Source organism: Archocentrus centrarchus, unplaced genomic scaffold, assembly GCF_007364275.1.
Source record: "Archocentrus centrarchus isolate MPI-CPG fArcCen1 unplaced genomic scaffold, fArcCen1 scaffold_40_ctg1, whole genome shotgun sequence".
NCBI classification, from domain to species: Eukaryota; Metazoa; Chordata; class Actinopteri; order Cichliformes; family Cichlidae; genus Archocentrus; species Archocentrus centrarchus.
This window is the reverse complement of record NW_022060266.1, coordinates 1,792,032-1,820,005: the sequence shown is the minus strand read 5'-3', so window position 1 is coordinate 1,820,005 and position 27,974 is coordinate 1,792,032. Positions and strand designations below refer to the sequence as shown.

Below are 27,974 nucleotides of genomic sequence, written 5' to 3'. Positions count from 1 at the left end.
TAGAAGTGAGGCCTCTGCACTTTGTGGCAAGCTGGACACCCTAGAGATAGCTGTCATGGCATACTTTTGGGATACAATACTGCAGCGGTTCCAAGCCACAAGCCTGCAGTTACAGAAGCCTAACATCAACATAAATACGGCAACACAGCTTCTCAGTTCTCTTTGTGATTTTGTGGCAGCACAGAGAGACAATTTTGCCCATTTTGAAAGATGAGCCTTAAGTGTTACTGATTCAGTCTCCCAAGACTACAGACATGATCTCCAGCGCACAAAGAAGCACAAACATATGGCTGATGAAAGTGCAGAGCCAGATGTTAAATTAGGTGGAAAAGAAAAGTTTCGAATTGAAACATTCAATGTTCTAATTGACAAGCTTGTGTCCTGTCTTGACCATCGGTTAACTGCATACACACACTTGACCAATCTTTTTCATGTTCTTTTCATGCCTGATAATATGTCAATCAGTGAGCTCACTTCAAGGGCCGAAGCACTTGCTGCAGCATATCCCACTGATCTAACCATGAGCCTGGCAGATGAACTTGTTCAATTCAAATCATTCATTCCAAAAGAACAAAGATGCCCAAATACAATGCTAAAGACCGTGGTAAATTTGGATTTGCCGTCCACTTTTCCAAGTCTTTACATCGCACTTCGACTGTTCTTGACTCTGCCAATTACGAACTGTGAAGGGGAACGGTCATTCTCCAGAATGGCTCGAATAAAAAATGAGCTCAGGATGAAAATGACCCAAAATCGTCTGAACTCCCTCTCACTTCTTGCAATTGAATCACAGTTTGTGCAACAGCTGAACTTTGATGAGTTGGTAGATGATGTTGCACGAAGGAAGAGCAGAAAGAGACTTTTGTAGGGGAGTGTGTGTTGGGGGGGGGGGGGGGGGGGGGGGGGGGGGTGGTATGGGCTCGGAGCGGGGGGGGGGGGGGGCCTTGCAATCTCCTTGCCCCGGGGCCCAGACCCACCTTAATCCGGGCCTGCTACTGGGGATGAACCTGCTGCACACAGGAGACTTTATACCGTTTCATCAACATCTCCAGATTTTTAAAAATGCTCATTAAAACTGTCTCTTATGTAAAAGTCTCACATTGTTACTTTCTGTTATTTGTAATAATAATTGTATCATTTTGAATTTGATGCAATAAATTTCAAAGTATGGGTATTGGTACTTTAAGTGTATTACTTGAAGATCTAAACATGAGCCACATTACCCCTTTAAACCATTAGCTGTGTTATCTGTACTGTAGACCACTTGTCCCATGATGCTTTGCATGACTTTTTCTCTCTCAGAGCTGCTGGACCTTCAGCCATTGCCGGTAACTGCTCTGGGTAACCAGGAGTACGAGAGCCTTTACAAGTTCACTCACTTCAACCCCATCCAGACGCAGATCTTCCACACGCTCTACCACACGGATACCAATGTCTTGCTGGGAGCACCAACAGGCTCTGGAAAAACCATTGCAGCAGAGATAGCCATGTTCCGGGTCTTCAACGAGTGTCCATCCTCCAAGGTTAGACTCACCGCCCTCTGAGGGTACCAAAAGGACATGTTTAAGGAATGTCCTAACTTGTTGCTGTCCTCTGTAAGAAGCAGAACTGTCAGAAATGATGCTGTTTACACAGGTTTGTAGCACCCAGAACCTGGTTGTGCCTGTGGGGGGAGCTATTAGGTTGTTCCATATAAAATCTGCCAAATGTAAAAAAAAAAAAACAAAACTTTCCAACTGACCTCCTCATGGTTTTGTACAATAATTTTAGCCTGACAAATAAAACCATTTCCTTGAACCATAATTACAATTCAAATGAATAAATAAGTGCATGTGAACTGAGCTGAATGTACCACAGCCTAGTACGGAGTGAATTTGGACTTTTAGGAACGGCCAAAAGTAAAGGAAAAGGGATGTCCTGAGAGGTAAAAACCGAATGCAACAGTTTTAATTCAATTGTTTTGTTTTAACAACTGTTGCAGATGTTGTTTCTTTAATGATTAGAATCTGTACAGCTAGAAATACATGTTGCAAAGGTTTTGAGCTAATCAGTCTAACCCAAGTACAATGAGCAGGTTTTTAGATGCACATCATCTGCTGGTGATTTATAACTGGTATTTCAGTGTTCAGTAAGGACAGTCTGAGCACCGCTTTGGGAAACAGCAGCAATCAGAGCTTCAGGAAGTGTAATCACTGGACTCACCTCAGTTATGTCCAAATGTCAGTCATTGAAACTTTGGGTAAACAACTGTGATATAACTATAATGGTACAACTCACATCATGTATTTTAAATGAGGTTTCGTGGCCATTGGAGTGGGTGTGAGTCCCTGATCATGCACTAAATACAGTTAGGGCACATTTACTCATTCAAGGGTAGTTATTGTATTTTTACTATCGTTACAGTTTCATCACAGTGGACTGAGCACATTTTCACAAAGTTTCATGAAAATACTGAGGGACCTTTGTTGTCTTTACTGAGGGGAGTAGGAGAACAGTGCAATAGAAGTTGCTGCTCAACAAAATAAAAACTGGCATTCTCAAACACATTAAGAAGGCAAAAAATGTACTTTTTTTTTGGCAAGGTTCATCACAGTTTCAGATGATGACCTCATTATCCTGGATGAGGTGGCTGAAAGTGTGAAAAGCTGTTGGAAGTAGAATAGTAGCTGCTCTGAGGAATCCAAGCAAAATAGATTCAGGTTTGAAACACTGTGTTACTGCATAGTTTTGATGCCTTCATGTTTGTTCTGCACTCTATTAAACAGTTAAAAAAGTTAATTTCCTCAGGCCTAAAATACATTTTTGTTTATCAAGTGCCCAAATTAACAGGAAAATGCAGAGACTTTTGTTAATAGAGACTTGTATGAGGAATAATTTCATTGATGTGTGCTGTAGCGCTCAAAAGCCAAATTTGAGACCTAAGTATATAGTGAATTAGATTTATCTTAAAACCAATGGTACTGAACATCCACCAACAACCTGTCACATCCTCCACTGCAAAACAAACAACTAACAAGACAGTTACATAATTCAAAGCTCCAAAACCAACCAGTTAATCACTGACACAGTTAAACTTCCTCTGTGGATACAGTAACCACCACCATGCTCTTCAGGAGCAGTCCCTGTTAACAATATGATCACAAGTTTGGGCCCAAGTACGGCTTTAAGGTTTGTTTGTTTTTAAACACTGCTAAAGTTTTTAGTGATTTTCCTTTGCATGGAGCCTAAAACCTCTGTGGCACCAACCTTTCTGTAGTCAAGAAATAACCTCATTCATATTCACTTCATTCATGTATTAAACCAGGATACAATGATTTTCCTTGGCCTTATTATAAAGTTAAGACAGCCCAAGTTGAATGTTTGAAGTGAGAATTTACTATAATAGGGACTATTGTGATATTGTTCAAATCATTGATCTTGTTCATTTGTTGCTATGTGTTTAGGTGGTGTATATTGCCCCTTTGAAAGCCCTGGTGAGGGAGCGGATCGAGGACTGGAAGGTCAGGATTGAAGAGAAACTGGGAAAGAAGTAAGAAAAGGAAACTCACACCATGATGATACAAACAAGCCTTCTGTCTGCTGCTGTTTAAAAAAAATATCCCAAAGTGTTTCACGTACACACATGCTAATAAGAAGCCTTAACAAACACTGAACGTTTTACATTGAGTTCAGTTTGGTCATTTTTAGTGAGCGGTCACTGCGAGAACTTGTTCAGCCCATCCACACATTTAGATCACACGGTGTGACGGCACCACTAAGGCCAGGCTTTGTAATTTGACCTGCATGGAAATACTTAGGAAGTAAACTGCTTTCTGTTTTCTCTACACTCATCTGGACACTGCTCTTGAACTCCACCAAATACTTTGATTTTACATTGTTGTTTATTCTGAGCCGATTTCAGTGTGTGAACTGAGACGGAAAATATTTTTACTTTAGATGTTTTTCTTTCACAACTTTAGCTTTCATTTCATTTCAGATGGTATCATCGAGGTCTAAAAAGTCTTAAATATAAGTTGATTATTCCTATAGACACCATATATATGAAAACATACTGTTGATACCAAAAAACTGTTTCTTTGTGCTTGCTTGCTTACTGTGTGTAAAGAGTGGTGGAGCTGACGGGTGACGTAACTCCTGACATGAGAGCCATAGCACAGGCTGACCTGATCGTCACCACTCCAGAAAAGTGGGATGGAGTGAGCAGGAGTTGGCAGAACCGAAGCTACGTTCAGAAAGTAGCCATCCTCATCATTGATGAGATCCACCTGCTGGGTAAGAGTCCACAACAAACCTGAAGGAGGAGTCAGTGTGACAGGAACGGGGCCAGGTGCCTCTGCTGTTTTACCTGCACCCTTTAGAAGAGCTGGATTAGCTGTTACATTTATTTCCTTCATAGTGCACAAAACAGTTCATTAAGTGTAAAGAACCAAACAATATGAATCCAGCATTAAGACACTGGAACACAACTCTCTGTCACCTCAGCTCTCTGACTGGAATTTGCCATTGTGTCTCTTTCCAGGTGAGGACAGAGGTCCGGTCTTGGAAGTCATTGTGTCCAGGACCAACTTTATCTCCTCTCACACTTCCAAGAGTGTTCGAGTAGTCGGTCTGTCCACGGCTCTGGCCAATGCTCGAGACCTTGCTGACTGGCTGGGAATCGGACAGGTCAGCAGCCAAAAATACACAGTAGTCTTTTTATCATTCCTTACACCAAAAAGAGCCATTCTGGGGTCTTCATATACAGTCGGGCCACTTGCCAGAGTATTGCTTGTATCCTTTGCTTTCTGTGTTTACTTGCCTCGGTTGCCATATTTCTGAAACGTGACATAAAAACCTTCACATGCAGCACTGTTAGCACGTAAACCCTCCAGCATCAAAGGAGATGCTTCTCGGCGCTAAACACAACCTGCTGCAGCTAAATAATTTTACCGTGACAGCAGTAACTCAAACAGCTGAGGTATGCATTTAAGGCTTGTAGTATTTGACATATCTACAGGATTTCTAGTCCATGCAGTACTTTCACATTATTGCCTAAAGGGGCTTGTAGCAGAGGCCAAATTCAGTTTATCAATGCTTTCTTCACAAAATGACTGCATTATCTTAGTGATTACTTACCGTGGGTAATCCAGCGAATATATTAGCCAGTCCTTGTAATAATCACAGACACCCTTCAAATACTGTGGCTTCACACTTGCTCTGCTTTCAAAGCGGTAGAGAGAAGTGCTGGCCAACTAGATTGTGTGTCTGCCGTTCATAAATCTGGCTGCTTGGCTGCTGCTGGGACTGAGCTGCTAGATTTGTAGCTGCCTAATCCATTATCCAGGCTTTTAAGACATCTGTAGACATGCAGCAGCCCTCAGTATAATAACAGCAAAAAATGCCACACACACGTTACAGCATCCTATCACACACACTGAGTTCACTTTAGTTCAGGCTGTAACACCTTATCACACAGTAAACACAGTGGCCTGCTGCTGCTGCTGCTCTGTGCCTCAGTGACAGTGACAGACAGTCACATTGCAGCCAGATGGGCTTTCACGTTGCCAGCTGCTTACATTAAATCTCTCTTCTTCTCCCCTTTCTTCTCCCCATCTTTTGTCTAACAGGTGGGTTTGTTTAACTTCCGTCCATCTGTGCGCCCAGTCCCGCTAGAGGTTCACATCCACGGTTTCCCAGGACAGCACTACTGCCCCCGCATGGCCAGCATGAACAAGCCCACCTTCCAAGGTGCACCTTAACATTCACCTCTACACATGTTTTACACTCCAGCATGTGTACATATGATACGTTGGTGCCTTTTCACGCAGCATTTGTTTAATAAGATTCCTTGACCAGCTTCTTTAAAAGTAAATCATACAGTATATGAAAATTGCTCTACTATTTTGGACTCTCTGCAGCGATACGCACTCACTCCCCGGCCAAGCCAGTGCTGATTTTTGTATCATCACGACGGCAAACTCGCCTGACTGCCCTGGACCTCATCGCTTACCTGGCTACAGAGGACAACCCCAAGCAGTGGCTGCACCAGGATGAGAGAGAGGTTTGCTGACACTGTGTGTGGACAGGAGGAGCTGCAGCAGCGCTGCTCCATCTGTTTCACACAGGCTGTTCTCAGGCACAGCGCTGAGTGTAGCTCACCAGATTTCTTTTCTTTTTTTTTGAACATGTAAGACCCATTACTATAGTTTACATATGTTTCGCATTACGTTAGTCATCCACTGTGTACCGTATTTAATAGCTTACATGCTAGTATTAATAGAATTTATATAATAACCTATAATTTAATTGTATTTTTTAGACTCAAGCAGCAAAACAGATGATTAGAGCAGCTAAAACAAAGCTAAAAAGAAAGAAGAGGACCAGTCTAACATTTAAGCATCAAAAATAGGTGAAAAAGATGAAGAAATTCATCAGGCAACTTGTTCCAGAGCTCCAGGGAGCTGACTGTGCCAGCCTCAGTTTTACTGGCAGCTGAGCTCTTTGCAGCGCTGGATAAGGTGAAGAGGCTGTTTAGTCACGGATGGATGAGTTGAAGGTGTGCAGAATGGCCTCTGTGTCTTTGCTTTATCATCTGCTGCTCAAAACTTAACTGATTCAGAATTAAAAAAGCATTAAGCAACAGACTTAATGTGTTCTAATAGGGAACCAGCAGATGGCAGGATTTGTTCTGCTATATTATACATGCTCTGTGAACCAATTACAGGCTTCTGTGTTTGGCTTGAATAAAGCTGCAGAAACTGTGTCCAGGTGTTGACACTGTTCAGGCTGCTGTATAGTGACCTCAGCGTGTCAAGGTCAGAGGTTTTGACAAATACAGTTTTATGTCAGGATGTTTTTTGAAACCATATTTAGTGCCTGTTGCTCATATGTTTGGTGTAACGTGTTGCCAGGACAGACCCCCTGAGGGATGAGAGCAGTTTTATTCTTAGAGAAAACTCTGGAAACGTGATTACATCCATAAATTTGCATGATAAAAACAACCAAACTAAAAATAATCGCCCAGTTACTCCATGATCACCGTCATAAAGGAAGAAAATGTGAAATTGGTGCACAGTGCAGTTCATGGGACTTTCCTATAGTGGCATGCTCAAGGCAAACTGTAGTTACAGCTTTGTGTAGTGTGGTATAACGATGTGATGTGAAAGTATGTGGTAGAATCATTCAAGTCTTGATGAACTTGGGCCAGTATGTTGCAGTTCAGGCTGAGTGTATTTGAGTCAGGCCTCGAGGATGTAATTGGACTTCATTGACACTGAGAAATAACCTCTGAGCACAATGGTGAAAGATCCTCTGCATGAAATACATCTAAACCTTGTGCAGTGCTCTGTGGACCATTGTTCTACAGCTTGATACGGGTCGAGGTCTGGAGGACGTGATGCCCATTCTCACCGTCTCTGTTACGTCTAATACGTTTATCCTGATTGGCATTATTAATCTAACCTAAATTATAGATCGTTATGAATTTGCTTTCCTGAGCCCTGCAGATTTCTGGACTCTGTAAATACGAAGTGTCTTATAAGTAGGTGTAGATTTTTGTATGTGTGTGTGGACCACCCCCACCCCTGCTTCTGTGTGTGTTCCACTGATATATGCCGCTGCCTGCTGCTTCCCTGCGCCGGCCTGTGTAACAGCTCAGCTTCCTGCTGTTTGACTGACAGGCTTCTAGTGATGGCTGCTTAACGCGCACCGGGGATCACCCACCACTACAAATCCCATCTCTGACCTGACAGCTCTTTCTTCCCTCTGCTGCTGCGCTCAGAGCTGGAGGGGTTTTTTTTCCACTTCCATTTTCTTTCCACAGTCTGACTGTTATTATCTCATGTCCATTGTTTCATTTGAGTTAATTTATTAGAAATTTACTCTGTAGTTTGAATCACTGATTGTGTGAAATGTCAGCTTTCTTTGAAATTGGTTTGGGATTGTTTAGTTGGTGCATCTTTTGACTTTACTGCTGCAGAGACTGTTCTCAAAATAATGGATTTCAAGTTCTTTTTTCAGTCATTAACTTCAAATGATACTATTTTCAAACTGCAAAGAGCACAAGAAAGAGACGAGCTCACTATTGTGTCTGCTTCGTGTTTGTTGTGCAGCTTCACTGATTTCTGTCTGTTCTGGCAGATCTCAGGTTACTTTTTTCTGCTCAGTCCAGAGGCTGTTTGTGTTGGCTGGAAGACGGTGTGTCTGTACAGTACAAGACAATATGCTCCGGTGCTGCTGGACTCAGAGGATTTCAGCACCACTGGAGTGTGTCTGACTTAGACTCTGGGACTTGTCATGGCCAGTCTTGATTTTTGTATATTAAACATGTGCCACAGCAAAGTAAAGTGAAATATTTAGTGGACAGGAACCAATAATGACAGACTTGTAGGGATGTGTTTAGACTCATTTTCTTTTTTCCAGTTCAGTTTGAGGGTTTGTCCCACTCAGCTGTCTGAGTCTTCTTCTTGCTCTGATGTTTGGGGATGTTTGGTTATCTGCCAATACTGAGTACTAATCTCATACCAGTGTTACACTGATAACTCTGTGTAACACAGTGTTTGCCTTTGACTATCCAGTGTTATTTTCTAACTCTTTTTATTGTAAAATTTGGTTGAAAATGTTGCAGTATTTGAGAACATTCTTGAAACCTCAACAAATTCTTTTAAGTCTTAAAATTTAGTTTGCTCTGAACAGTTAAAGGAAGATGTGACCAAATTGAATTTTTGTTACATCAGTTTATTGTTATTTTTTTCTTTAATTGAACATTGTTATTTTTATAGGCAGTTGTTGAAGAGAAAACTGCTTGAAAAATGAAAACCAGTAACTGTCATTATATGGTAAAATGCCCCAACTTGTAAAATCATTGTCTGAACCACAAAAACAAAGTTTTGGGATCAAAAATAGATATTTTTAGTCTGTCTGCATGTACAGAACTAGAAAAACAGTTTAAACCCAAAGACAGGACAGAAGTGGAAATGTGTTAGTGTGCAGCTCACACTGAGGAAGACGCTGGGGCTCATTCTTTCATGTGGAAGGCAGCAGTATGCTGGTCTTGAAAACTGCTAACTTGGTAAAGTGTAAAAATGTGTTTATCCAATATTTATTTAAGTTTTAAATAATATAATAAATATATTCATCATTTCCTTTATCCATATCGGTCAATATGCAATCCAAAGATTTTCAGTCAGGACTGGACGGATCCCTGAGGATGTTTGCATCACATACAGCATCACAGCACAGATTTGTACAGATCAATGAGATAGAACACAGTTCTCAGTGTCTAATGATTCTTTGTGCTGTGGTTTGTCTGCAGATAGAGGACATCATCGCCACAGTTAGAGATTCCAACCTGAAGCTGACGCTGGCCTTTGGGATTGGCATGCATCATGCAGGCCTTCATGAGAGAGACAGGAAGACTGTGGAGGAGCTGTTTGTCAACTGTAAGATCCAGGTATGACCTCACCCTATAGACCTGACTCCTCCACCTATAGTGCCAGCCATCATTTCTTTAGATTTTGCTAGAAAGTGGGAAATAGGTGCAACAATTTATTGAGTCATGCAAACATAGAAATGTATACGAGGCAAAAACAACAACTTTGTACAATTATAGCAAGCTTTAAAGTCTCTGAATGGTGTGATTACCTTTATTCTTCAACACAGCCTGATCTGTCTTAGGGAAACTTTCTTGAAATTTCTGGAAGAAGTCTTCAGGAATAGTTTTTTGGCTTCTTGGAGAACATTCCAAGATGCTGGCTTCCTTCTGTTCTGTTCTCTGTCTGGTATTGTTGCAGTATGCCTTTCCCTTATATCTGTTGCCACTGATTTTAAGCCCAGTTGTTCTGTCATTTTGCATACCTCAGCCTTTCTCCCTGTTCCACATCCTCAAGAATGGCTGCTTGACAGCCACCCTTCTATTAAGACCATTTCTGATGAGGCTTCAGTGAATAGTAGATGGATCAAGTGAAGTAATAGATGCAACCCTCAGGTCCTGGATCAGTTTTTGCTTAATTTTTTTCTTATTTTAAACTTTCAAAGGCTTTCAGAAAGCCTGGAGAAATATTGCTCAAGACCACTTTAAAAAATTACAGGAAATTGTAGCTGATTGGAAGCAAAATATATAGAAAGGAGGAGCTTTTGCACAGTACTTTACATTTAAACAAATTTGGCTTTTACAGAATATTTACTCTTCATGCTGCAAGTGGGAAATACATAAACCCCCGGTGTCTCACTCTGTCTCGCTGTCATCTCCTCCTATTGTTCTATTTGGGCCACCACACAATTTGCTATTATTAGAGTGGATGTTGTTACATTAATTGTGTGGAAAGTTAAACTTGAAAAACTCTCTTCAGCTCAAACAACTTTTCTTGCTGAAACCCTGCTCTGTGCTCTTCTTCCATTACTCATGCTTTACTTCACAAACATTTATTCTGTGTCTATCTCAAATCTTGTTTTGTTATTAATTTAAATGGTTACATTGTCACCAGGTTCTGATCGCTACCAGTACTCTGGCCTGGGGAGTGAACTTCCCTGCTCACCTGGTGGTCGTCAAGGGAACAGAGTACTATGATGGCAAATCCAGGCGCTATGTGGACTACCCCATCACAGGTACACAGACCTCAGTCACAGCCTCAGTGTACCCTCTGGGACATAAAACATACTTCTTTCAATTTGTATGACTTTAAAGTCCATTATTGGTTTCTTATTATTTGTTTTCCCATCAGCACCAGGCTTAGCCTTGGCTATTCTCTGCCGGGTCCTCTATACATTCATCCATACACATAACCTCTACATCCACATAAACAAGTAAGCTCTTCTAATAGCATATATCATTGAAGTTCATCAACCTCTCCGCACTCCAGCCGGGTGCAGTCCGAAGAGAAGAAATGGGCCCACCCTCCTGCAGGCCTGCCACCTGCAGGTGGCGCTGCAAGGGTCTCATGCAGTGTGTCAGGTGGCAGCCAAACACTGGTGGACTGATCGCCAGCTATCGAGGCTGGTGCTAGGGACACGGAGCGTCACCTCTGTGGTGAGGAAGGAGCATGAACTGTGTGAGGTTGAGAAATACTGGCTAGATATTGTTGGGCTCACCTCAGTCCTGGAGAGGGGCTGGACTCTGTTCCAGCCCTTGCTGAGAGGCAGCGGTCTGGGGTGGGTGTCCTTGTATCCCCACGGCTTGCTGCCTGTATGTTGGAGTTTTTACTGGTGGATGAGAGGGTCGTTTCCCTGCACCTTCAGGCCAGGGTCGTGTTCAGACTACCCAGCCTTCTTGAAGTCACTAGGTGGGGTGCTCAAGGTGACTCCATCTCCATCTCCACCTGGTGGTGACTTGTATCAGGTATACAGGCCCGGCACACCTAAACATATAGTGAGGGTGCGCTGGGAATGCCTGACAGAGGTCCCAGTCCGAGAAATCTTCAACTCCCATGTCCGGCAGAACTTCAGCATGCCGAGGGAGGCTGAGGGCATTGGACCATGTTCTGCACCTCCATTGTTGAGGATGCCCCACAAACCTTGAAGGCAGCTGATGGGTACTGACAGGGCAAACGGATTGCAGGTCGGGTGATGGCTGATGCAAAAACTCAGGTGTGGGAGGAGCTCAGTGAGGCCATGGATAAAGACTCTCTGACTGCCCCATAACAATTTTAGCAAACCGCCAGGCAACTCAGGAGGGGAAAGCAGTGCTCTACTCAGAGTATATACTGTGGGTGGGGTGCTGCTGACTTCAACTGAAGGTATAGTCGGGTGATGCAAAGAATAATTTGAAGACCTCTTTAATCCCACTGACATGTCTTCTGTAGAGGGAACAGTGATGGGGGAGGTCACTAAAGTAGTTAAACACCTCCATGGTGGCAGGGCCCCCTGGGGTGGATGAGATTTTCCCTGAGTCCCTGAAGGCTCTGGATGTTGCAGGGCTGCCTGCAACATTGTGTGGAGGTCTAAGGCGGTGCCTCTGGATTGGCAGACTGGGGTGGTGGTTGCCATATTTAAGAAGGGGGGGTGGAGGGTGTGCTCAACCTTCTTTGGGATGTCTATGCCAGGGTACTGGAAGGAGAGTTTTCCCGTCAGTTGAACCTCAGGAGGAGCAATGCGGTTTTTGTCCTGGTTGCAGAAGGCTGCACCAGCTCTTTATCCTCCCAGGTATATTCAAGTGTGCGTGGGAGTTTGCCCATCCAGTTTACATGTGTGGACTTGGAGAAGGCATTCGACCATGTCCCTTAGGGTATCCTGTGAAGGGTGCTGCAGGAGTATGGGGTGTCTGGCTCATTGTTGCAGGCCATTCAGTCCCTGTACAACTGCAGTGAGAGCTTGGTCTGTATAGCCGGCAATAAGTCTGACTCATTTCTTGTGGGTGTTGGACTTCACCAGGGCTGCCCTTTGTCACCGATTCTGTTCATAATTTATGGACAGAATTTCTAGGAGTATCCATGGATGGATGTTCATAAAAACAACATTAAAAAAAGATCCCCTTTGTTCTACTGGTGTGTGTGTGTGTGTGTGTGTGTGTGTGTGTGTGTGTGTGTGTGTGTGTGTGTGTGTGTGTGTGTGTGTGTGTGTGTGTGTGTGTGTGTGTGTGTGTAGATGTCCTGCAGATGATGGGCCGAGCAGGTCGTCCTCAGTTTGATGACCAGGGCAAAGCAGTGATTCTCGTCCATGACATAAAGAAGGATTTCTACAAGAAGTTCCTCTACGAACCTTTTCCTGTAGAGTCCAGGTAACAGTCACGTCTCCATTCTTTACCATTAGTATTTCATGCTGTACTTATCTTTGGGCCCCATGTATGAATCTATGAATAAGACGGTATGAATCCAACATCATGTAGAGTAGAATAGAATAGAATGCCTTTATTTATCATTATACAGAATGTACAGTGAGATTGGAGGGCCACTCCTGTTTCAGTGTCACACTGTAGAAAGTCACACATCAATATATAACATAGAATAGAATGTATAAAAATTAAAATAAATAGATAAATATATACATATAAACATGATGTACAGTAACTGTGATTAATCAATCTAATCCACAAAAACAAACGTTATATTCCTTATACAGTAAACAGCTTTCTTTAAGTAAACAAATTTTACTTGAGTAACAAAAAAACTGGGAATGATTCACCAGGGGAGTAATTATGGAAGTGTAATGCAAAGAAATTCAGAGAAAACCTTTTATTGAATAAATTTCCCCTGTCATCCTGAATTGATGCCCAAACAGTCTCTACTGACTTGAAAGCTTGATTTGATGACCAGTAGAACCCCCATCCTGCTGCTCATTTCAACACAGTCTTATTTGACCCACTCGATGGCTTTGCCAAAAAAAATTTGATTTCAGGTAGAAAAAAGCACTTTTTTTTTTATTTTGGGCTTGTTTTCCCTTTTACCAGGAAGCACTGTGCTGCAAGTATAACCCTGAAATCTATGTGTAACAGCTTTCATGTGATATTAGTAGGTATCTTATTCTTCTGTGGCAAACGAGAGTACACATCAGCAGCTTGTATGAGTTCAGCAGAAATGATTTGATTTTTGCTTTGTCCTTAAGTCTGACAGCATGCTAACAATCCCGTCGTATTTGATACTTTTACTTTTACTGCCTTGCTTTCTCTTTAAGTACTCTTTGACATGTCTGCAGATTATAGCTGAATCGGTTAGTGTGAGCTGCCCAGTCTGTGAGGCAGTGAAGCAACCCTAAACTAGAACATTTTCAGCAGCGTGCTTCAGAGTTCATGTGAGGTTCTTCTGCCTTTGGCCTGTTCCAAAAATGCCTTCTGTTAGCGTGGCCAAACTGCTTTGTCATTGATTTCACTGTCCAGAGCGCATTATTCAAGAAGCCATGAGCATCAGTTTTGCTTTGTTCTTTTGACAGCAATGACTTTTTCCACATCTCTTGTGCAAGTCAGATTTGTGCGCTCTCTGTCCCTAACTAATACACAATAAGCACATTAACTTGAACACTAACAGCCACAGAAGTACCCGCAGATCATGTGGTGATATTTAAGGGTCGTTGGAGATTTCTATCCAACTTGAACCGGTCCTGGGACAAATTGGCATTTGAAATTCGCATTTGTAGATTTTTTTTTTATATGTGAAATGATTTTCTTCAAATAAGATGGAGGGTTTCTTTTAAATCTTTTGTCAGACCCACAGATACTCACAGCCTTGTTTTCTGAAGGTTTTAGAGATCTCGGATTAATATTTACCATAAACGTCAACATTAAGGACAAGAGCAGATCCTGGATGTTAGCAGATTCAATTATGCATTTTTCTCCTGTCACTCCCCGAGGAGGCACTTGAATTATAAAAGAGATCACAAAAGACCAGTTTTATATCATTTGTTTTTGTATTTATATGATGGTGTATTAGGTTCAGTATAGCTTATTACAGTTAATGAGCCAGGGGAGAGGGGTAATATTTCAAGAAAAAACTCTGAATTTTCAAGTTTAAAGACATAATTTTCAGCGGTCCTAATATGTAGTACATCAAAGTGGAAGTACTACAAATTAGAGCCACTAGAACTGTTTTATCTGACCAACACTAAGGAAGATTTCTGGGTAGCAAATACAGTACCAGTCAAAGGTTGGGACACACTCACCCATTCATAGGTGAGTGTGTCCAAACCTTTGACTGGTACTGTGTACTTTAACGATGTATTTGGACATTAAGACATTAATAGACAAATTTCTGGTGGCAGGAAAAAAGGAAAAAGGTGAAGAAAACTAGCAAGATTCAAGGAATTAGTAAAAATAAATCTTTTTGTGTCATTGGTCATCAGAACAGAAACAGAAATAGAAAAAAAGATGGCTGTCACTTTTATGTTTTATGTTTTATGTTGTCAAGCTTTTAAACAGACAGACTGGGCTAAATGCTAAGTTTGCTGTTATCACACATGAACACAACATCAGCAATGTAGTTAATAAAGATAAACTAGTGCTTTTGTTGGCTATATATAGTATCCACCTTTGTAGCAATAGCATTAGTATGTTAGCAGAGGTAGTATGTAAATAAAACAGACTGCTCAGTCTGTTTTCAGTCACACTATAAAGTAAATGTCAAAGATATAACATCAACATTTGACCAATTTAGCCACTAAATGCTTTTGTAGTAATAATGAGTGATTTTGGAGATAAAACATCTATGAGCAAAGTCTTCAGGCCACATTATATCATAGTGGTTACATGATGAGAGCAGTTATCATAGCCTACATCATCTACAGCTACATTTTATATACATGGGTTTGTTACAGAAAATCCAACTGACAGGTTGGTATTAAATGTCCTAGAAAGGACTGCAAATTCCAAGATTGTATGTGTTGAGATTTATATTTCTGTCACTGTGACATCAGAGAGCCTTAGACTGATCAATTCACCAGTGAATGTCTTTTTGTACAAAAATTGATTGTGTATTGTATCCTCAGCCTCCTCAGCGTGCTGTCAGATCATCTGAATGCTGAGATTGCTGCAGGAACCATCTCATCCAAACAGGATGCCATGGACTACATTACCTGGACATACTTCTTCAGAAGGCTGATGATGAATCCCAGGTTAGCCAAACCTGCTCACACCAACAGTTCCAGTTCATGCACACACACACGTGCACATTGTACAGTATACATAACCTGGTTATTGCAGTTGTGTGTACTTCAGTCAAACATCTGCTGTGTAGACGGAGACCATTCCAGAACATTCCATCCTGTTGGTATTTGCACGCCTGTCAGCCCACATTTACCACCGACTGAGGCCCAGGCAGTGGCACTCTAATACAGCAGGCCTGTGAAACCAGAGACTGATCATTGTTGGATTCAAACTGGCATTTTGGGTATTCGGTATTCAAATTTCAGCAAAACACTGACAAGGCTTTAGAGTGCCTTTGGAGGTGTATTGGTGGAAAGTCTCAGAAAGTCATGGTCATCTTCTGGCTTCTGCAAACCAACCTTGTGGTCTTAAAGTGCACCAGGACCACTGATATCCTTTCCTTACTGTACCCCTGCACACTGTGCTGTTTCTCACCAAAAGATGAGAGCCTCAAAACGAGAGGAGCCCTGCTGCAACTCTGTGATTATTAGCTGCAGTACTATAAATAGTATTAATATTAAATAGGTACTGTATTATCACTAGGTTTCCAAAATAGCGCTGTTACGTCATCATGTAATTGTGGGAGGACTTCCCCATCCTTATTTATTTTAGTTATCACACACCAAGCAGCCAAAGCCAAAAACCCTACGACCCATCATACAGGCAGGTTCAACAACAGGGCAGGACTCTCACCAAGAAAATGCCACACATTAACACAAGCACACAACGTCAACTTCCGTACAACAACGAGATTGTACTTACCAGAGAGGCAACCGTAAACTGCTAACCAAAACAAGCAAAAACAGAGTCCAAGGGACAGTAACCCTGAGCCCCCATATGTTACCAGTTTGGCTCAGGCCGCTGCCAATAAACAGATGAGAGTCCACACCCAGCAGAATCCACTGTTTCCAATTTATTTAACAAACTACTAAGTGTCAGACCATAGTGATGCATGAATGCAGATAAACACATGTAAGGTGTTAAACAACAATACCAAAACCAAATAATATAGGGCTAGTAATAATATAAATAATACTGTGTTAAAACTACAGTGTCACTACGCTGCAGCTTAACAGCCAACTCTCCAGGACAGTGAGTACCTCTCAACACCTGTCATAGGTCTTTTTCTTAGTATTCACAAGAATACCTCTGTCAAACTAAAAGCAATAGGCTGTAGTTGTGTCTAGGTAGCAAGGTCATTATGGTAATGCAGTAGTCAGTATTCATGTTGATTTCCCCCTGTCTCTGCCCAGTCTGAGTACCGTATTTTCCGGAGTATAAGTCGCACTTTTTTTCATAGTTTGGCTGGGGGTGCGACCTATACTCCGGAGCGACGTATATGTGACATTTATAACACATGAACCAAAATACTCCAGCCACTTGACATCTCCGTGAACTGCAGCTTTAAGGCAGTCTTGCGTAACCTGTGGGCGCAGTGGATGATGGATGGAGAGCACAGCTTAACGGCAACTGGGAGAATGCGCCACCCAACTTTCCTGGAAGTCATTGGATGGATCAAGAAAACATGGGCTTCAGTGACAAACCATCCTGTTGGGATTCAGAAAGGCTGGAATAATTGGAACTGCAGCTGACGACGAGTCTGACTAACGCGACACAGAAGAGGAAGCGGCGCTTCGTCTACGGAGTGTACGGAATTGTTTAGAAGTGACACCGAGGATGAAGAATTCAATGGATTGATGGTTTGGTTAACTTGTTAGTATGTTCTTTATGCTATGGTTATCTGAATAACTTAATGTTACGTTAACATACTGTAGCGATTCTCTTAGTTAGAGAGCGTGTTGATGTTGTGGGATTTCGGACTGTTCGGGAGGTTCGTGAAGGCAGCATGGAGAGAGAGAAAAAGACCGAGAGCTTGCCTGTGTGTGTGTTGCTGTTCCGCTGTTGTAGTTGTGGTTGGCGTGGCTGTGGCCTACAGCAGCCGTTTTTCTGTTAATAAAGACGACCTTTGTTGTGAATATCGCCGACTTTGGAAGTGTGTTTACAACGTTACAATACCGAACACGTGTTCGTTGTGCGTCTTGTAGCTGAATGTGCTACGTTAGCATAACGTAGGTGTAACCGTGTTCGTCCTGTTCTTTAATCCATTATTATTTTAAATTGCCGTTCAAGATGGAATTTGTGCTCTGGGTCTCGGATTCTATCAACCCCCCCCCCCCCCCCCAAAAAAAAGTGCGACTTATAGTCCAGTGCGACCTATATATGTTTTTTCTTCTTTATTATGCATTTTTTGGCTGGTGCGACCTATACTCCGGAGCGACGTATAGTCCGAAAAATACGGTATCTCTGCTTAGAGTGCTGCCCCAGATCTGGATAAGCAGTAGGAAATGGATGGATAAATGAATCATGATCATGTATTCGAACCAGCTCAGCTGACATCTTTTGAGCTCATTTACCTGGAGGACTGAAAAAGCATAGACAGTAATGTGGACAATGCACCTATCATGCAGAATAGGGAGATAAGCCTGAAGGAGAGGCTCATGATAAACCACAAGATCCAAACCCTCTCCTATCATTTGGAGAGTGGTGGTAATACAAAAACTAATGAAATCGTAGACACAAGCTACCGAGTTAGGAGATATGCTGCTCCTGTTCCTTAACATGAGACACTGAACCCCCCCCCCTTCCCAGCTCTATTGAGAAAGTGCTTGACAGATTGCAAACAAAGCTCTAACACTTACTGGCTGGACGAGGACTGGAATTCTTGTTGAAAATGTATATATCACACAATCTGCAGCAAAATCACAAGACAGCCCTGTAAATATTGCTATAGTTGACTGTCTCAGTAACTAGGGTCGGTTCCAAGATTATATTTCATTTTCGATCTGAACCAAAATGAGAAACAAAGGTTTAATTTAGAGATCTCTGTTCTTCCTTTGTTCTTTGTATTTGTCAAAGAACAGTGTCAACATAATTCATACATCACACTAACTTTTCTTATGTAATATTAGGAGAATGTGTGTGTTGCTTCTTTAAACGTGAGGGCTCTTTTCTAGAGACATAATCTAGATCAGTGACTCTTAACCTCAGAGTTCTCAGTCCCAGAGGGTCATGGGATGGGCACTGAGCATAATGCAGACCAGTAGCATACGCTGGTAAACTTTACTTAGCCAGCCTTCTGGGATTTCAGTGTGGTTTGTCTCGTCTCTGTTGCTCTCTCTCGTTCCCCTCACCCTCTGACTCGGTGCACCGGTAGCTGTAAACTAAAGGAAAGACAGCAGAGAGTTTCCTGGAAAATAATGAATTGTTTAGTGTCTGTACCATATGTGAGGGCAAGTGAGATTAAAAAGTTGAGTCAGCTCATTTTTATTTTAAGAGAGGCCAGTTGAGTTTAATAATGACCGTTCAAATGACCTACAAATATTATATCTGTCCTGAGCGCTAAATTAAAAGTCTGAGAAATCAGATATAAACTCTGAGTAAGGCTCAGGCAATAAACAACAACCAAAAAATTGTATGTTTTCCAGTTAAGTCTTTCAAGTGAATTATAAGTCTAAGGTATTTGGTTGATTGATGAGCTAGATTGAAAGATTCCTGCCACTATTCCTCGTCCTCTGTGCTTCTAGGATTCTGATGGTGGGTTTGATTTAAACTAACATATTCTCTTTGATGCAAGCAGGTTTCTGTAAGAGTAAATAAATGGATATGTTGATCAATTATTAAATCACTGGTTTACACATTCACCTAACAAGCCAAAGATCTCTAGAGACACAAATCCCTTTGGGGTTGCATCAGGAAAGGCATCTGGCATAAAAAAGCTGCCAAATCAAACATGTGGAGCTGCCCACTGTGGGGACAAAAGAGGGAAAGAGAGGAGGAAGAAAGCTGCAGACATAAATCAACATATATATATATGTGTGTGTGTGTGTGTGTGTGTGTGTGTATATATAGACTCACAGACTACAGGGAGTTGAGCCATGAAATTTGGCATATGTCATCTTTACTCTTCAAAGATGTGCAACATAAGATCACAATGTTCATATTCCTTCATGTTATTTATGCAGTCATATCCTTGTACACACTACAGTATAATATAATGTGAATAACTAAGCACATGACCAGATAATATAACCCAAACAAATAAACTAAAGGGGACCATCACTAAATAGCACATAAAAACAATTGAGGAATTCATTATTAAATCATAGGACCATTTGTTGTTACTTATTTTGTTTTGGTAGCCCTAGCCTGTGTTAGTGAGAATAACTGACTAAATCTAAATCAGGAATGATTTCAGAATTATAAAGACATGGATATGTTTTGAATTTAAGTCTTGTATTTAAGTCAGGTATTTTAAAACAGCAGAAACGTGTCAGTACTTCAATATTAGCACTTACCAGCTTATAAAAAGTAATGTTTAGGTTAGATGTGTGTTGGGTATCCCATTTACAATTTATAATTTTTATTTATCATCTTTAGATAACATAAAATTTGGTAATTACCTGGCTATAGAGAACCAGATGGCACTCAGGAGCATAACTGACCATCAGTAATGACCACTTTTCTAGTCTTGTCAGGATATATTTTTATAACTATTATTAAAATTCACACATATTTTTGCTCTTGCTTCATCTGCTGTACTTTTACATGAATTGCGCATTACATGCACAAATATTGGCTTTCTTTAGCTGATGAAAGTTGTCTTTGATTAGTGTTGCTGAGCTTCAGGTGGTAACTGTTAGCATATCTGAGTATGGAACCCATTTTGGCTGCTGATTGTCTTTTTTCAGGCTAACCTGAGAGTCATTTTGGAGCAGGGGCAGGGAGTTTGTCTCAGCTGGGGCTTTTCTTCTGTAAAACAACTGTGTACAAGATTCTACCCAGAGGCTGAAACCAGAACAGCCAGAATAGTTGCAACAAGCTTTTCCACTTTTACTGGATGCTAATGATATTCCACCATCAGTAATGTTCTACCTTTGTAAACAGACAAACGTTGATGTATACACACAGTACCAGTCAAAAGATTAGAGTGTGGCCAAACTTTTGACTTCTGGTACTGTATTCCTAACTTAGCCAGTGGTGTTTGACTATCTCAGTTACCTCAGCTGCCAAGAACAAAGCCACTCTGGTTTCACTGAATCTTCATTCTATAGAGCCTGCACTGCAGTGTGTGATGTCACTGTATATATGTTTTATACTTGGCTGCTAGTGTGTCTGCATTGCTGTTCCATGACAAGGGAAATGGACCTGATAATGTCTGACTTACAGCTGATACTTTTACTGAAACAAAGGAAGAAGAGAGGAGCCAGTTGAGTCTATATACAAATTGTCAGAGAAAGGCCAAACTAGCCAGGGTGAAAGTATGCCGGTCCGACGCGTCGACATTAAAATTCCACATCAACTAATCTTTGTAGTCGACATCATCGGTTATGTTGGTGAATCGTTGCAGCCCTTCTAACTAACCATTAAGTGGAGTGTGACACAAAGCAGAAATGGAGAACATTCACCTCCAAAGTAAAAATTGTGCCGTACCACTGAAACCAGATTGTTTTAAACCATGCAGCTTTACTGTGAAGGCAAATGGCCTCCATTTTGCAGTTGGCATTGCACAGTGTAACTACTGCTTAGCGTGTAGGTGACGCGTGTTTGAATGGTTTGACTTGTACTCCTGAACCATTGGTGAAGTGGAGGTTTTGCCTTAGTGACGACACCGAGTCTGCTGCAGTCTGGTGCAGTCTGGTGAGTGGAAATGTTGGCAAGGCTGTGATGATGTCACAGCTGGCTTACAACATTACCAGTGTGGCGACAGTGATGGACCCTTACAGGACACCAAAACAATGAGGAGGAGGTTTTCAGTGCAGTGTCCCTCTGTTCTGTAATTTAGCACAAAGTGATTGATGTTCTTTTCCTCATAATCTTACTGTATGTGCTGTGTTGTTCAGTTATTACAGCCTGGAAGACATCAGCCATGAGTCCATTAACAAATATCTGTCCAGCCTGGTGGAGAGAAGCCTGCGCGACCTGGAGTCGTCTTACTGCATAGAGATAAAAGAGGTTTGTGATATTTCCAAGGATTTCTCTCTGTTAAATGTCACAGATGTGTTAAAGGTTTTCCTTGCCATTAACTCTGCAGGATGATCAATCGATCGAGCCGCTTACCTACGGTCGCATTGCCTCCTATTACTACCTGAAGCATCAGACAGTCCGCATGTTCAAAGAACGCCTCAGGGCTGAGCTACCCATCCCTGAGCTGCTCTCTGTTCTCTCGGTGAGTATCTCACTGTGAGCGCACATCTGCTGCTGTCCTGTCACCACTCTCATGTCCACACACTGTGTGCCACATTCCTACATTTACACCTTTGTGATTCATGCAGATCTACAAACTGTGTGCACACATGCTGGGTTATTTGTGACCCTCTTTACGAGTTCACTTATACAGATGCAACAAGGTTGACCAAAATATCCCTGTAGAGCACTCTGTGTGTGTGTGTTAATGCTGTGGAGGAAATGTGAGGTATTATTGCATTATAGTTCCCTGGTGTACCAATGAAGACGCTTGTTTGTGTTTGTTTATTCATGAAATGTTCCTGCACACACGTACACACACTCATCTCTTACCTTTGTTTTATTAACTCCTTTCACTGCAGGTGTTTACTAAGATCAGCTGCTCTCTTCCTTTTTCTCACTGAGCAGGAGCCAGGTCATCCAACCCTGGCTTCCAGTAGGCGGGGTTACTATAATACATGGTGGCTGCACACCTTTCACTGAAGAGTGGATTATGGATTAGTGGATTATCTGATGCTCTCATAGGTCTATTTTGGATCAATCAATGCAATATATTTTATTCCTGAAACATCAAATGTTCAGATTTTTTTTAAAATGTGGAAAAATAAACATTTTGTGGTACTTTGTAGTAAAGTCAGACCTTTAGATAAGACAGTGTAGAGTAGATGGGGGGGGGGGGGGGGGGGGGGGGGCATGTAGGTCAAACCCATTGTCCTGTTTTTAAGTGCAAGATACCTAAAACTGCTAAATCTTCAGAGAAATTATGGCAGCATGTATTGTGTGATTATGTGCAGGTTTGTGCAGGTGTGGATTCAAACTTAGAAACATTCATTTGCTAAAACAGTTTTGAGCAAAACTAATCCAGACTGAATAATTTGTATTTTTTATTTACTACTTTCAGCAGCATATTAATACTGGGGAGGTCCACTGGTTCAACAGTGTGGCTCAGTGTTGTGTGTTTCATAGTGACACAGAGGAATGACAGGTATCAGCCACACACAGTCTAGTCAGCAGAAACGCTGGTTTGGGTTTGCAGATAGGAATGTTGGCAGCATGAAACATGTGCAATAATTGTTTCTTGTAGCTGTAATTAAAAGGCTGCAGAAGCCTTATCTTCACCCACTGTTAGAAGAACACCTCACACAAAGGTTGGTTTGTTTCTCTGACACCAGGGAATTATGGAGATGTGTTTGCATTTCATTTGTATTGTTGAGTTCTGTTTGTACAGTGGGAAGTGCAGTCAGTGTGCTCAGTGCTTAAATATTAATGGTAATATAGCTGCTTTGACAGAGTTAAGATCACTCCCTTTTGCGCTCGTGTAGTTGGAGGTAGACCGAAGCGTGCCCGAGCTGGGACGTCTGGGTGCCGGTCGGGCTCTCAGCTGTGAGGCCCGGCAGACTCCTCAGTGATGACCAGCACCCACCCCCACCTTACACACCTGAGTCTCAGCCTGGTTCTGTCATAATGTTGACTCAGAAAAACAGCATGTACTGTTTTAAGAAGCATCTCAGCATTAACACTGTAATAATGTTCTACTCACCAGGTAAATGCAGAGCTTTGGGAACAAAGGCCTAAACTGATAAATGTGAAAATGTAACTTTGAGGAGCCAGTCTGCAGCAATCTGAGTGTCTGCTTCATTCTCATCAACGCTCGTTTTCATAACAGTGCTTCTGATTGTTTTACAGATCTAATAAAAATAATTACATGCTCACTTTCAGCTTTTTACATCTAAATAAACTGGTGCAGAAAATGTGACTAAGCTGTCAAATTGTTTACAATCTGGCTTCACCCATCACACTGATGCTGTTTAACACAACAATAGAAATAAACCAGTCGTATACATTTAATTGAACTCATTTAAATGTTCAAGTACTCTCCATCAAAACCAGCAAGTTTGTGCACCTTCATTTTGAACAGTTGCCTGCAAGTAAAATATATAAAAACTACCTTCCTGATATTGTGTACGCCCCCCTGAGGCTGCCGGAGCATTTCTGGTGTGTGGGGTCCTCTAGGGAGTCCTGCCAAGCTTGCTTTTGGTCTTACTTCTTATTTGAAGCGCCGCCTTCAGGCTTGGGAACTGTTAACTTTTCAGCTCAAAAATACTGAAGACCCAGCTGTCATTAGCAGTGATTATCCACCACTCAGGATTCTGCTGATGTTTGTTCACTGCACACGTTTTAGGTCTGAGGCTATGACAGAAACGAGAGGGTATGTGGGCTGGTTCCATGCTGGAAGGGGTCTCAACATGGTCAACAAGATGAAGTTAAACATTAGACTGTGATGTTCATGCACATCTTCTCATAATTGTTTGTAGCAAACTGTGAAGTATGTGAGGGGCTGGTTCCACAGTCCAAAATTACATCTTCAGAGAACCTTTGCATCCAGAAACAGTCCAAGAACCAATGTAACTGATCTTTTTAACATTTTCTTATTATTCATTATTTTACTGCTGTTAATTGATCTTCTGTTAAGTAAATCGTTAATTGATTTTCATCAATAAAGTACACAAAGTGGAAAAATGATATATTTTTAAATACACAGTCCACCTATCTGCGTAATATTTACTGTAAACCACAGAGCCATGAAGAAACGGATGGAGTGAATGTTCACAGGCTTGTCTTTGCTCACTTTGTGTTAATCTGAGTCCCATCCTCCCTAACAGGCCTTAGTTGTGTATATCCCCCTCCCTTCAGTTTGCCCCACCTCATTGTGTGTGTCTGTGTGTGTGTGAGTGTGTGCATGTGCACGTGCATGTATTTCTCCTCTTTTTTTCCTGCAGTTATTGCTTCGAAGCTCTAGTCTCTGCCATGACTTCCTGCTCTGTCTCTGTGTGTGGGCCAGTGTGGAGTTTTGGGATATGATGCCTTCTTTAGGCCTATCATAGACGTTCTCTCCATCACATTGATAAGCACACATAATGTCACAAAAAGATTCATTATTGCGAAATTTTTCCAGTTCCTGCCCCTCGCCCCAGCCCCCACCCTGCCCAAGTCTTAGCTTTAGAAGTGCTGCTTCAGTCAGTGATGGATGGGGCCTACGGGGTCCAGGCTGGGGCAGGCTGTGACAGATGCCTCCAGCATAGCCTTTTGATGGGACTACATTAGCCAAAGTTGAACTGGAGTGAATTAGGAGCCATGCATGTCCATGCATCTCTGTATAACAACTACGAACAATGCAAAGCACACTGCCACAGCTACAACAAAAAGATTTTTCCTTCATCATCAGCCGCAGCAGCCCACATCCCACTCTTTTATTTAACATTTAGCATTTTCAAAAATCTAGTTTCAATTTGAACATTTTAAAGCAGAATTTTTTGTAATATTGGGAAAATCTGTGTTTCTATTCACGGCAGAAAGCAGAAATGCGGGGAGTTAAATGCAACTGTTAGAGCACACATGCTCCGGTTTAAATGGTGTGACCACAGCATGCTTTAGGCTTCGTTTCACTTTTAATCTCTTTCAGGATGCAGAGGAGTATGCCGAGCTGCCCGTCAGACACAATGAGGACCAGCTGAACAGCCAGCTGGCTCAGCAGCTCCCCTTGCAGGTCAACCCCCACTCCTACGACAGTCCACACACCAAGCCCCACCTGCTGCTGCAGGCCCACTTCAGCCATGCCCAGCTGCCGTGCAGCGACTACACCACTGACACAAAAACGGTGCTGGACAACGCCATCCGAATCTGCCAGGTAGTCTTCACTTAGCAGCTGAGATACAGCTTCAGAAACTTCTCTGTGTCAACTGTTTACTTAAGCTCTGACTTATCACTTTAGTGTTTGAGGCTTGAGGAACATTAGTTCAATAGTTGTAGACTAAAAGTTGCTTTCTCGAACCTTATGTTTGCTATGGTCCAAATGACCTTTGCAGCACACTTTGTGCATTTCTCCTGCACCTTGCAAGGAATTACAGTAATCCCTCTCTTATCGCGGGTGTTACGTTCCAGGACCAGCGCGATAAGTGAAAATCCGCAAAGTAGGGACGCTATATTTATTTTAATACTTACACATTATTTTAGTAGTTATACACTATTTTAAGTTTTAATAAACCCTCCCAACATACTTATACACCAAATATATACATTACTGTACAACATGTACTACGCATGTGAAGAACGAGTACCCGCGAAACAGCGAAAATACTGCAATAAATATTTTACACTAATATTGATTGAAAACCCGCAAAACAGCGAGTCCGCGAAATGTGAACCGCGGAGTAGCGAGGGATTACTGTAACCACTGTTTGTGCCTAAGAAAGCCATAACATGCTCACTGCCCTCAACCTGTAACCTGGCACAACTACTGCTGTATGACTGCTGCAAGTGGGTGTCAGATTTCTGTTCATATACTGTGGTATGCAAAGGTTTGGACACCTCTGATAATTGTCATGATTTTCCTTTAGAAATCATTGATTGTTCGGATCAGCAGTTTCAGTTAAATACAGTGCCTTGCGAAAGTATTCGGCCCCCTTGAACTTTTCAACCTTTTGCCACATTTCAGGCTTCAAACATAAAGATATAAAATTTTGATTTTTTGTGAAGAATCAACAACAAGTGGGACACAATCGTGAAGTGGAATGAAATTTATTGGATGTGTCAAACTTTTTTAACAAATAAAAAACTGAAAAGTGGGGAGTGCAATATTATTCGGCCCCCTTGCGTTAATACTTTGTAGCGCCACCTTTTGCTGCAGTTACAGCTGCAAGTCTCTTGGGGTCTGTCTCTATCAGTTTTGCACATGGAGAGCCTGAAATTCTTGCCTATTCTTTCTTGCAAAACAGCTGGAGCTCAGTGAGGTTGGATGGAGAGCGTTTGTGAACAGCAGTCTTCAGCTCTTTCCACAGATTCTCGATTGGATTCAGGTCTGGACTTTGACTTGGCCGTTCCAAATGAGCAGATGAACACAGTGATATTTGAGAAGTGAAATGAAGTTTATAGGATTTACAGAAAGTGTGCAATAATTATTTAAACAAAATAAGGCAGGTGCATAAGTTTGGGCACCCTTGTGATTTTATTGATTTGAATACCTTTAGCACTAATTATTGGAACACTAAATTTGTTTTGTAAGCTCATTGACCCTTGACCTTCATACACAGGTGAACCCAATTATGAGAAAGGGTTAAGGTGGCCAATTGCAAGTGTTTCTCCTCTTTGCATCTTCTCTGAAGAGTGGCAACATGGGAGCCTCAAAACAACTCTGAGATGAGCTGAAAACAAAGACTGTTCAACATCATGGTTTAGGGGAAGGATCCAAAAAGCTCTCTCAGAGATTTCAGCTGTCAGTTTCCACTGTGAGGAACATAGTGAGGAAATGGAAGACCACAGGTACAGTTGTAGTTAAGGCCTGAAGTGGCAGGCCAAGAAAACTCTCAGATAGGCAGAGGAGAAGGATGGTGAGAACAGTCATAGTCAACCCACAGAGCAGCTCCAAAGACCTACAACATCATCTTGCAGCAGATGGTGTCACTGTGCATCGTTCAACTATTCAGCACACTTTGCACAAGGAGAGGCTGTATGGGAGAGTAATGCAGAAGAAGCCTTTTCTGCACACACACCACAAACAGAGTCGCTAAAGCACATTTGAAGCCAGCTTTATTTTGGAATAAGGTGCTGTGGACTGATGAAACTAAAACTGAGTTATTTGGACATAACAAGGGGCGGTATGCATGGTGGAAAGAGAACACAGCATTCCAAGACAAACACTTGGTGCCCACAGTAACATTTGATGGTGGTCCCATCATGCTGTGGGGCTGTGGGGCCAGTGCAGCTACTGGGAATCTTGTTAAAGTTGAGGGTCGCATGGATTCCAGTCAATATCAGCAGATTCTTGAGAACAATGTTCAAGAATCAGTGACAAAGTTGTGCCGGGGCTGGATACTTCAACAAGACAACGACCCCAAACACTGCTGAGAATCTACTGAGGCGTTCATGCAGAGGAACAAGTCCAACGTTCTGGAACGGCCATCTCAGTCCCAGACCTGAATATTATTGAAGATCTGTGGTGGGATTTAAAGCGGGCTGTCCATGCTCGGAAACATCAAACCTGACTGAACTGGAGATGTTTTGTAAAGAAGAACGGTCCAAAATACCTTCAAGCAGAATCCAGACTCTCATTGGAAGCTATAGGAAGAGTTTAGAGGCTGTTATTTCTGCAAAAGGAGGATCTACTAAATATTGATATCATTTTTCTGTT

The 27,974-nt window shown here is 41.9% G+C and overlaps 1 protein-coding gene across 1 annotated transcript in view; it reads left to right on the top strand.

Annotated features, from left to right (window-relative positions):
- LOC115776867 (activating signal cointegrator 1 complex subunit 3-like) overlaps positions 1-27,974 on the top strand; it is a 45,492-nt gene that overhangs the window by 7,764 nt on the left and 9,754 nt on the right. Inside the window, 13 exon segments of the mRNA XM_030724650.1 lie at positions 1,303-1,523; positions 3,444-3,529; positions 4,106-4,272; positions 4,520-4,665; positions 5,607-5,727; positions 5,898-6,040; positions 9,293-9,430; positions 10,464-10,584; positions 12,559-12,691; positions 15,388-15,513; positions 21,445-21,556; positions 21,636-21,770; positions 25,251-25,475. Coding sequence (XP_030580510.1) covers positions 1,303-1,523; positions 3,444-3,529; positions 4,106-4,272; positions 4,520-4,665; positions 5,607-5,727; positions 5,898-6,040; positions 9,293-9,430; positions 10,464-10,584; positions 12,559-12,691; positions 15,388-15,513; positions 21,445-21,556; positions 21,636-21,770; positions 25,251-25,475 — 1,874 coding nt within the window.